Genomic DNA, 11,545 nt, shown 5'->3' with positions numbered 1-11,545 from the left:
TGTCTGAAAACAAATAAACAAAAAAAATTTTAAAAAAATAATAAAAAATAAATAAAAAGAGGTCAGGGAAAAGGAAGAGACTCTGAGACCAGAAACACTGAGTAGCAGTGTCCTGGTTGCCAAAGGGAGGAGGGACCCCTGGTCAGCAGGTCCTCTGAAAACGAGACCTTACCATTGGAAGTCATTGGTGACCTTGACAGGATGTTTTGTAACCAACAGTGAGAAGATGTCCCTTCTGAATAAGCAGATAGCTTTTAGAAAAAGGCAAATAGCCTGGGAGCCAGAGCTGGCCTAGCAGAGGTGACTAATTGGCTTTTTAGCCAAGAACTTTTTCATAGAGTCCAGTGGGCCAGCTATCTCTAGACCAGTGCCCAAAGCTCTCAGCATAGAACAAGGCTGAACAGGTAGTGGTGCCCCAGGGCCACACACTGATAAGATGCCTGTCACATTGGTAGTTACCACCAGAGAGTGCCCAAAAGTGGTGAATACCATAAAGGGGGTAGGAATGGCACAGATACCTTGATCAGAGTTTTATTCACAGTGGAATTCTGTCCTTTAGAAAAGCTGCTAGACTCTCCTACAGGCCCAAAACAACCTGTAGCAGGATTTGGTCTAAGCTTGTGGTTCATTTTGGAGATTCACTGAGGGATGGGCAGTTTTTTAATTCCAGTCCCAGCAAGGTGCTACTTGCTGAACCTTGATATAGCCCCATTCTGTGGGCTAGACATGAGGCACCGAGCATCTTTGCCCACCCTGTAGACTCCCATCAGTTGCCCCTTGTCCTTTTGTTTCTATGGTTTTATTTTGCAGTGCTGAGGATGGAGCCCAGGGCCTGAGCATGCTGGGCAACCGCTCCACCACAGAAGCTCAGACTTTTAGTTTTTGTTTTTAAAGATAAAAGTAAAATATGCCCATCTAATAGAACAGCATAACAGTGTTCAGAGAAAGTGTTAATAGGACTCCAAGCTTCCCACAGAATAGGATCTTACTTACAGATATTCTGTTATAGATCTACTTACAGTTATTTCTGGGCCCATTCAAGCCCCCATACCTCTTCATTCCTTGCAGCTGATGGCACCATATTCTGTAACTTGTTCTTCCACTAAGAGTATCTGGGGCTCTGTTGTACATTTTGTCCATCCAGCTCAACCACATTCTCCCAGGAGCATCCAGGGGCCACTGTCCCTGGATCAGGAGGGCTACTGCATCTCCTGATTTAAGAGGCTTCTGCTTTGGGGCTGTGAAGGAGAAGATTGTGATGATTCCCCTTGCTGTTGTGTGTTTGTGCTTTTGTGACAGTTGCATCTCTGGCAGATAAATTCTAAGTCCAAGATTTTGAGACATCCTGTCTAATTGGTCTCTTAAACTATGTGTCCTGTAACTAGTCCACCAGTTATACTGAATGTGAGGGCCTTTCTACCCCCCCCCCCAAATATTGGGCATCACTGATAGACTTTTAGGTTGTACCAGTCTGGAAGAGAGTAAAAGCTGCCTCCTTTTAATTCCTGTGCCCATTTGTAGTTTATCTGGCTTCCCAGTCCCCTGGACATGTTCTTTCTCTCTAGAGGACATTCTTCAATGAGGAGGGACACTGGGGACTAACACCAGAGTCCTGGCTCTGGTATATATCTTGTGTTTGCTGAGTCCTCCCCAGACAGGCACCAGGGAATTTGTAGTTGGGTGCATTCATGGCTGTCTAGAAGACTACTTAACAGCCTATATGGGTCACAGTGACTGGTGTATATACTAAAAACTTTCACCAACAGTGTTTGCCCTCAGCATGTGGGAGGTACTGTACCAGTTTGATTTTCTTCTTTTCTTTTTTTTTTTTTTTTTTTTTTTGAAAAATTTAAAACATATTTCATTTATTTTTATTTTATGTGTATGAGTGTTTTGCCTGAATGTGCACCCCTGTCATGAAGTGCCCACAGAAGTCAGAAGAGGGCATTGGATCCCATGGAGCTGGAATTATGGATAGTTGTTAGCTGCCATGTGGGTGCTGGGAACCAAACCTAGGACTTCTGTAAGAGCAGCCAGTGCTCTTAACCACTGAGCCATCTCTCCAGCCCCCACTTTGACTTTCTTTTTATTATTATTATTATTTTTATTTTATGTGTATGAGTGTATTGCCTGCATGTAGGTAGGTGCATTCATGTCGTGCAATGCCCATGGAGGTCAGAAAAGGGTGTTGAATCCCCTGGAACTGGAGTTAAGGATAATTGTTAGCTGCCATGTGGGTGCAGGGAATTGAACCCAGGTCCTCTGCCAGAGCAGCCAGTGTTCTTAACCGCTGAGCCATCTCTCCAGCCCCCACTTTGACTTTCTTAGGACCTCATGTTCTCCTTGTTGTCCCCAAAGGGCTGAGTTTTGAGAAGCTCCTCCTGGGGCTGAGACTATATATGGCCTGAAAACCCTGGCAGAAACCCTCTCCCAGGAGTGTTTCCAAGTTCTCACCTGAAAATGAGGCCTGAGGATTAGTTTGGGGGATGGGAAGAAGTCATATGGGAGACCCCAACTTGACCTTCAGAGATTTTCAGGGCTTTCCTTTTAGTCGGCTCTAAGCCCCCCCCCCGCCCCTGTGTGTGTGCCTGTGTCTGTGTCTGTGCCTGTGTGTATGTGTGCATGTGTGTATGTGTGTGTGTGTGTGTGTGTGTGTCTGTGTCTGTGTGTGTGTCTGTGTGTGTGTGTGTCTGTAGGTCTGTGTGTCCCCCGAGGGGCACACCTTTCCATTCTTAGAATGTGGGCTAAGCCCTTCTTGGTTGTTCCCCTGTTGTTGCTCCCTAGGTCTAGGGGCAAGAGAGCCTGGGGAGCCCTGCCACCCATAGTGCTTCTGTGGAGGATTCTACCTCACCTTTTCCCTAACTCTGTCTTAGGTTGGGGCCTTTCTAACTGCAGACTCTGCCCAGCCTGATTCAGTGGATCATTTGTAAGTGGCTTTGGGAACTGAGAGCCTTGGTTTTGGGCAGCGTGGCAGTCCCTAGGTCCTAGCAGGGGAGTTTGCCAGGCAGAACTGTGTGAGTGAACTGAGCATGGTTGCCCATGAAGTCCTGGGCAGGGCTAGACCCTCTGTCCAGCTGGCATATACATGCCCCTGGCCAAGGGCTCCCTGTGGCCTGGTACTTTAGTCTCTTCCCTCCCTGAAGCCTAGAAACCCCTCCTAAGCAATACCAGGCAGCACCTTGTCATTTTCATTCTCTAGGTTTTTTCTTCCTCTTCTTCTTTTGTGTACATGACAGGAGGTTGAGACAGGGGTTTGTGGCCCAGACTGGCCACAAACTTGCAACACCTCAGCCTCCTAAGTACTGGGATGACAGGTCTAAGCCACTATGCCCAGTTTCTACCCACTTTAAATAAAGGGTCCTTAGTGAGATCCTTTAAAAAATACTGTATGTCTTCCTGCTCATTAAAGTACTCTTTACTTATAGAAGAAACATCAGAAAATATGGAAGAGGGGAGAAAACTTCCCTGACTTTGTCCCAATGACTCCTGATCCTAAATGTGTTGACATTATACTGAGGAAGTTTCATGCCTGATGTGGTGCCCTATCTCCACAGGGAAGTCCCATTTGGCTATTGTGCAAAAGGTGAACAATGAGGGTGAAGGCGACCCCTTCTACGAGGTGCTGGGCCTGGTCACACTGGAGGATGTCATTGAAGAGATCATCAAGTCTGAGATCCTGGACGAGTCAGACATGTACAGTGAGTTCAGCTCTCTCTACAGGCCTGGAATCCCTTTCCAGTCCTGGAACCTGGTATACCTAGGTAGAAAGGCTTCTGTGAGGGGTGCAGAGGCCTTGTAGCCAGGCCTAGTATCCAGCCAAGTGCCCTGTGCTGGCTACAGTGAGGAGAGTTCTAGTCTGTTCTGAGTCCTCAGGGATCGTTGGTGTTCTCAGATCCAGAGCCTCTCTCTTGCAGCTGACAACCGAAGCCGGAAACGGGTGTCTATGAAGAACAAGCGTGACTTCTCTGCCTTCAAGGACACTGACAACGAACTCAAAGTAAAAATCTCACCTCAGCTCCTTTTGGCTGCTCATCGTTTCTTGGCCACAGGTGAGAGTGTGTGGAACGCTTTCCATCATGGGTGGAATACAGTCATGGAGGAAGAAACCTTGGGTATCTGGCCATACCTCCCATGGAAAGAGCAGTGAATGCTGGGACACAACCACCTCGGCAGAGGCTGGGCATCCCTCCCTCCCTAGGGTGCTCTTCCCATTTGTTCACCATGAATGGCCGCCACTGTTGGCTTAGGTTTGGTAACTAAGCACTGGGAAACCTGAGGGAGCATGTGGAAGCCCCAATCTCATCAGATGGTAGTCCCCCAGGGTACAAGGCCTACCCTTGCCCCATTCACCTGCCATGGAGAGCCTGTGCCCAGCTCTGTTGTCATCTCTCTACGTTCCCTCTGTATACTGTGCCAGTTCCTGAAGAATTGACATGTAGATCAGGCAGAGTCCTCTCTTTCCACCTCTGATTCAAAGCACCCCTTGGGACCTGAGTGGCAGTTAGAAAAACACATCTACCCCTCCTGTCACCTCACCCTTGAGCCAGCTTCCTCTCTGGCTCTTAACCTGCTAAAGGTGCAGTAATTCCTTTATTTCACTTTATTTTTTCTTGCTGGGATGTTGCTGTTGATAAAGATAATAATAATTACAGGCCCATTTATTAAGCACATTGCATATGCCAAGAATGTGTCTAAGTGCTCTCTGTGTGTTATCTCAGTTAACCACCCAGGGCGGTCTTTATCCCCATTTTACTAATGAGAAAACCAAGACATAGAAGGTCAGTAATTTGCCTAAGGCCATGGCTGTAGTACAGGAGCCATCCTTCAAGCCCATGCAGGCTAACAGATGCCATCTAAGCAGCAGAAGTAAGTGTGGCACTTCCCAGGAGGTGCAGCCTGAAGCGAAGGCTCAAGCAGGGAGTGAGCCATCTTAGTACAGAATAGCCATGGCCATTTGAATGTTGGCAGAGCAGTGGTTAAGCTGTGCCAATGTTCCAGGGCCACTAGCCCTGACCCTGTGTAAAGTCTCCTTTTTCTCCTGCAGAGGTACCCCAGTTTAGCCCCTCTCTGATCTCAGAGAAAATCCTGCTGCGGCTGCTCAAGTACCCAGATGTCATTCAGGAACTCAGGTTTGATGAGCACAACAAGTTCTCCATACACCATTACCTGTATACCCGGAACAAGCCAGCTGACTACTTCATCCTCATTCTGCAAGTGAGCCCACCCACTGCTCCCCGCACATCATCCCTGTTGCTGAGACACTAGGGAGTGTGCAGCCTACCCTTGGACCTGTGCTTGCCCCAGGTTGCCCACCCTCTCCCATGTGCCATCCTGTGCCCACTGGTCAAGGGCCTTGAACTCTGCAGGGCTCTGGAGCTAGTGTTCCTGCCTCTGTCCTGTAGAGGTGCCCCAGTTCAGCCTTTTATTTGCTGCCACATGGGCTTCAAAATACCCCTCCAAGCCCTGTTATAACACCAACCCCATGTTCTTTCAGGGCAAGGTGGAGGTAGAGGCAGGCAAAGAGAACATGAAGTTTGAGACTGGTGCCTTCTCGTACTATGGGACCATGGCCCTGTCCTCGATACCCTCTGGTGAGTTGTGGGACCAGGTCTATGTGACCCTCTGACACACATAAACTGAGGCAGCCCAGATGGCTCAGGGAAGAGGGAGGCTGATGAAGCCTGGAGCTTCTGGGCCTAGAGGAGCAGAGTGACTTTCTCCTTTGGAAGACCAGGAGAAGAGAGAAGGAGTGTCCTAAGGTGGTGAGAGGGGACTGTACAGGCAGGAATGGCCAGAAAACTCAGAGAGTTCATGGGGGTTTGATTATCAGGGAAATAGTCAATAGCTCTGATTACAGGGGACATGATGAGATTAGAATGGGCCAGTAAGGGACTTCTGGACCATCACAGAACAGCAAGGGCAGGGTAGGAGAAAGGTGGAGGGTCTGAGTCTAGGAAATTGGGTATCCAAAGTACTGGCATTGGGATCCAACCCAGAACCTATTTTCCTGGTAGGTTATAGATGACTTTGGCTTTTCAGGGCCTCAGCTTTTGGTCGGGATTGTTTTTGATGCTGGGAGCAGATGTGGAGAGCTGGGTGGTCTTTGACTTCTGGTCTGGGGTGGCTCAGAAAGCCCCTGTTTAAGAAGTCATGTGGGGGAGGAGTGGAATCTCAGCACTGCTGGCAAGTCTCACTCTACTGGGCTGTACCCTCTATGAACCATCTGACCTTGGAAGGAGTGCCAGTTTATTGTAGGGGAGAGGATAAAAACTGTCTTTTGTGCCTGGAACAGGCTATGCCAATGAGGTGTTGGCTGTAACTCTTGGAGAACTCCTTTGCCACATGTGTCACTATCCTTTGGTAAGAAGAACTCAATGCACAGGGCCACGGCATCCATGAACATCAGCACAGCTTAACCACTGTATTCTCCACCCCTCCACCAGGGTGAGCCAGGGTATTGCAGATTCTCAGGGTCAAGATTGAGGGCAAATGAGCTGGGCTCTGATGCAGGTAGACTTGGCCTGAACCCCTCAGATCTAGAAAGGACTGACTTGTCCCTTCTGGAGAGCATCCTTGTCTTTTTGCTTGGGAATTTTTGTTTTTTTTAAGATGGACTTAGTTTGTAACTGGCCAGGAACTTTTCACCCTCCTTCCTCTGCCCCTCAAGTACTGGGAATCTAGATAAGCACCCAGCTGAAATTTTGGGAGATCTTATTCAAAAAGGTTTGTGGGTGTCAGGGATTTCTCCCAGTGCTGCCACTAAGGATTGTCTAGGTCCTGGGCTCAGTCCCTTGACCTCTAGGCCTTTACATTTAGAGTGCCTAGAAGGCTAGGGAGATGATTCTGGGCACACCAGGCCAGGTCTACGCTTCTCTGCATGGGGCTCTTTGGTCTGTCCTGAGCACCCTTCCCATCAAAGTGTGTCCCTTTCCTTACTGTCCCCACTCCTACCCTTCTCTGCCTAAGGTAGCCTGGCCATCAGGTCTGCCTCTCCATTCTGTTCCTGTGGCTTGTGACCCCTCCCAGGTCCCTGACTTCCTCCTCTTTTGCTCCAGCACCTTCTATGCAGGCCGGGTATTCGCCTTGCAAGCGGAACTCCCTGCTCTTCTGGCTCTCAGGTAACATGGCATGCTAGAGAAGTGCACACTGCCACCTGTTGCCCAAGCTGTGTATTACAGCTACACTCACCTCTCCCCTAAGGGACCCAGGGTCTTTATACTAGGTACACTTTAGGGTCCAGCCTGACTGACTTGTACTGGCTCTGCTTGGCCTAGGCTTAGTCCCTGTTGGTGTTTGTTGGCTGGTTTGTTTGTTTTGAGACAAGGTCTTCCTGTAGCCCCAGCTGCCCTGGAACTTGCTATGTAGACTAGGTTGGCCTCATTCTCAGAGATTGCCCACCTCTGCCTCCCAAATGCCGGCACTAAAGGCATGTGCCACCATGCCCATTAGGGATCAGTTTCTGGATGCTCTGCCACTATCCCATAAGGGCCTTTTTGAAGGTCCTTCAGTCCTTGAGAAATCACTACCCCCAACAGACACACACACACCCCTCAAGATGATGGGTTGGGAATTGAGGGTTGCTCCTGGCCAGGCCAAGTGTGCACACTCAGCCTGTGCCTGCTGCAGCCTAGAGGAGATGGTGCCCAGATGGTCAGCACCCTGCTCCAGGCCATTCACTAGCTCTGCAGGATGGTGTGTCATCCCATCAGCTTTCATAGGTCTTCCCATCTTTCTTCATAGCTGAGCTTTTTAGTCAGTGGCTTAGGTCTGTCTGTCTTCCTGATGGGTGAGGCCACAGTGGGGCAGGAAGAGGCACAGCCCCAGAGTCTAGCTGTCCCTTGGAATCCTAGCTCTACTGATACTAAAATCCTACCCATCTTAGCCTCCTCACTTGGGAATTGGGAATAACTCTGTACTGGCTTCATAGAGCTGGTGGGGGGGCAATAAGTGAGAGTTCTGATTTAGAATGTTTAGAGTTCAACTTTCAGTATTTCTGTTTTCTCTGTAACAACTAAAATGCGATATTCTAGTCAGCAAGTACTTAGGAAATGGCTAAACACCATGTGATGTTTCTGAACTTGGACATGTCACACTCCTGACACCTCTCTTGGGGTCATGGGAGCAGTGATGGCTAGGTACATTCATCTTGAGGGTTTCCACATGCACTACAGCCACAGAGAATATGGGAAGGACACATGGGAAGGACCCAATCAGTCCTCCCAAGCTGGTGAGCCTCTAGGCAGGTCAGGATCAACCCATCTCTGACAGCTTGAGGTGTCTGTATTTGTACTGTTAGTTTTTTTAAAAAAAACTCTGTGTGTGTGTGTGTGTGTGTGTGTGTGTGTTCATGAGTGTATGTGTATGGTACTAGCAATGGAACCCAGGGCCTCACACATGTCAGACAAGTGCACTACTACTGAGATATACCCCCAGTCTTCAGTTATTATTTGTTGGTTCATTTGAAACAGGGTTTCACTATGTCACCCTGGTGGCTTGGGACTTAATACAGATCAGGCTAGCCTCAAACTCAAAGAGAACTACCTGCCTCTGCCTCCTGAGTACTGAAATTAAAGCTATATGCTACCATACCTGGCTTTTACTTTTCCTGTATGAATTTCTCTTCTTAATGTTTCAGAGCACACTGTGCTATGGCTCTATTTTTAAAAGTAATAAAAAGGTGACTTAGAAGTGTCTCACTGTCCTTTTTAACCTCCACTGCTTTTGTGCTTGTTCTTGTTTTATGGGTGGCCAGGAGTTAATGCATCCATAGTTTGAATCCTGGTATTTGTACCTAATATGGGTACAGATAAGCTTTTCCATAAACCTCCTCATCAAGGAGCAGGTAAGACAACCCAGTGGGTAAAACCTCGTGCTATACAAGCCTGGCAACCTGAGTTCAAAGCCTGGAACCCATGGTGGAATGAGAGAACTGACTCTTGAAAGTTGTCCTCTGACTTCCATGAGTACATTGTGGTATGAATATACACACCTGCACTCGTACTCTAAACACAGACATATATAAAAACCTTTCTCATCAGAGACATGGTGTTCTACCATCATGTCTGCCTTTGTTATTAATTTTCTGCTTTACATGTATTTGTTGGGGTATCTTTATTATAAATAACACCATGTTGAGGCTAAAGAGGTGGCTAGCAGTTAAGAGCGCATATTGCTCTTCCAGAGGACCTGAGTTTGGTCTGCATCAGGCAGCTTGCAAACACCTGTAACTCCAGCTCCAGGGGAGCTGATACCCTCTTCTGGCTTCCTTGAGCACCATGAGGACATGTGATAAACATGTGATACACATGCGATACACATTTATACATACAAATAAAAAATAAAAATAAATCTTAAAAAATACACTATGGGGCTGGAGAGATGGCTCAGTGGTTAAGAACACTGACTGTTCTTGCAGAAGACCCAGGTTCAAATCTCAGCACCCACATGGCAGCTAACAACTGTCCATAACTCCGGTTCCAGGGGATCCAGCAGCCTCTTCTGTCCTCCACGGGCATTGCACGATATGCGCGCACTTACCTACATGCAGTCATAACACTAATACACATAAAATTAATAAAGCTGGGCGTGGTGGTGCACGCCTTTAATCCCAGCACTCAGGAGGCAGAGGCAGGTGGATCTCTGTGAGTTCAAGGCAAGCCTGGTCTACATAGTGAGTTCCAGCACAGCTGGGGCTACAGGGAGACCCTGTCTCAAAAAAAAGACCAAATAAATAATTAATTAATTTAAAAAAACTTATTTTAAAAAATTATACCACGCAGCCGAGCATGGTGGCACACACCTTTAATCCCAGCACTTGAGAAGCAGATACAGGCTGGTCTCTGTGAGTTCGAGGCCAGCCTGGTCTACATAGCGAGTTCCAGGACAGCTGGGGCTACAGGGAGACCCTGTCTCAAAAAGACCAAAAAAAAAAAAAAATTATATGCCAAAAGCCTTTTCTGTGTTTAAGATTATGTCCTTAGGCTATTATTTGAGAAACCCAAGTTTTTGTTGAATAATTTTATTATAATCTTAAAAGTAATGGGACTAGGTATAATGGTATACAGCTGCAATCCCAACACTTGTGAGACTGAAGCAGGAGGATCATCTTGAGTTTGAGACAAGGCTGGACTACAGAGTGAGACCGTGCTTCAAAAAACAAAACAAGTGGGTCTGGAGAGATGGCTCAGCGGTTAAGAACACTGGTTGTTCTTGCAGAAGACCTGGTTTCGTATTCCATCTCCTACATGGCAGCTAACAGCTGTCCATAATTCCAGTCCCAGGGGATCTGACAGCCTCTTCTGACCTCCGAGGGCATTGCACAACATGGGTGCACTTACCTACACACATACACATAAAATAAAAATAATAGAAATTTTTTAAAAGCTTTAAAAACAGAAAAAGTAATAGTTTATTTGGAATAGTGGGAAAGTGGAAAATTAGGAAGCACCTGCTGGGGATGTAGCCCAGTTAGCAGAGTGGTTACCTACTATACACAAAGTCCTCGATTCTATCCCCAGCATGGCATAAACTGGGCATGATGGTACATACCTGTAATTGTAGCACTCAGGACTGGAGGCAGGAGGATCACAAGTTCAAGATCATTCTTTATGTGGGTTTACGGGTTCTCATTAGCACAGGCTGGCCTCAAACTTGATATATAGCTGATGATGACCTTGAACTACTGTCCACTGCTCTCCCCATTAAAGTAAAAAAACACCATAATCTCATTACTTAGAGACAAACAATATTCTGGTTTATTCCTTTCCAGAGCATGTCATTTGTTGGTTTTAAAATTCATTTCCTAGGAATGCTTTTTGAAAAATTATTTTTAACATCTTTTACTTATTATTTTTATTTTATGTGTATGAGTGTATTGCCTGTGTCATGGAATGCCCCCAGAGGTCAGAAGAGGGTTTTGGATACTCTGGACCTGGAATTATGGACTTCTGTTAGCCACCTGGGTGCTGGGAATCAAATCCAGGTCCTCTACAAGAGTAGTCAGTGCTCTTAACCTCTAAGCCATCTTTCCAGTCCCCCTAGGAGTACTTTTAGAAAACTCTGTGTGTGTGTGTGTGTGTGTGTGTGTGTGTGTGTGTGTGTGTGAGAGAGAGAGAGAGAGAGAGAGAGGGAATGAATGAATGAATGAATGAATGAGTGAATCCTGGACGTGGTAGCATATACCTTTAATACCAGCACTCAGGAGGCAGAGGCAGGCGATCTCTGTGAGCTTGAGACCAGCCTGCTCTACACAGTAAGTTTCAGGCCAACCAGGGCTACATAGGAGGACCCTGTTTCAGAAATATATAATTATAGATAGATGATAGATAGATAGATAGATAGATAGATAGATAGATAGATAGATAGATGATAAATAGATCGAAGATAGATATATAGATGATAGATAGAGATAGGCGCATTGACAGATACATATAGCTCATAGATGGTGGATACATAGATAGGTTATGATAGAAGATAGATGATAGATAGATAGATAGATAGATAGATAGATGATATATAGAAAGAAGACAGAAGATATATAGAAAGA

At 46.7% G+C, this 11,545-nt stretch overlaps 1 protein-coding gene across 2 annotated transcripts in view; it reads left to right on the top strand.

Annotated features, from left to right (window-relative positions):
- Nucleotides 1-11,545, top strand: part of Cnnm4 (cyclin and CBS domain divalent metal cation transport mediator 4) — a 39,337-nt gene that overhangs the window by 23,056 nt on the left and 4,736 nt on the right. The window contains exons 2-6 of one of the 2 annotated variants that reach the window (XM_029565990.1): nt 3,555-3,698; nt 3,915-4,049; nt 5,045-5,214; nt 5,495-5,591; nt 7,056-7,150. In XM_029565990.1, the coding sequence (XP_029421850.1) occupies nt 3,555-3,698; nt 3,915-4,049; nt 5,045-5,214; nt 5,495-5,591; nt 7,056-7,135 (626 nt within the window). In that variant the 3' untranslated portion in view covers nt 7,136-7,150. Of the gene's footprint in view, nt 1-3,554; nt 3,699-3,914; nt 4,050-5,044; nt 5,215-5,494; nt 5,592-7,055; nt 7,151-11,545 lie in introns of those variants that run through there. The other variant, XM_008838006.1, reaches the window with a different exon arrangement.

The sequence above is a fragment of the Nannospalax galili genome, unplaced genomic scaffold (assembly GCF_000622305.1).
Source record: "Nannospalax galili isolate Female #2095 unplaced genomic scaffold, S.galili_v1.0 scaffold1311, whole genome shotgun sequence".
NCBI lineage: Eukaryota > Metazoa > Chordata > Mammalia > Rodentia > Spalacidae > Nannospalax > Nannospalax galili.
The sequence above is the reverse complement of the archived record's forward strand: the minus strand, read 5'-3'. Positions and strand labels throughout refer to the sequence as shown.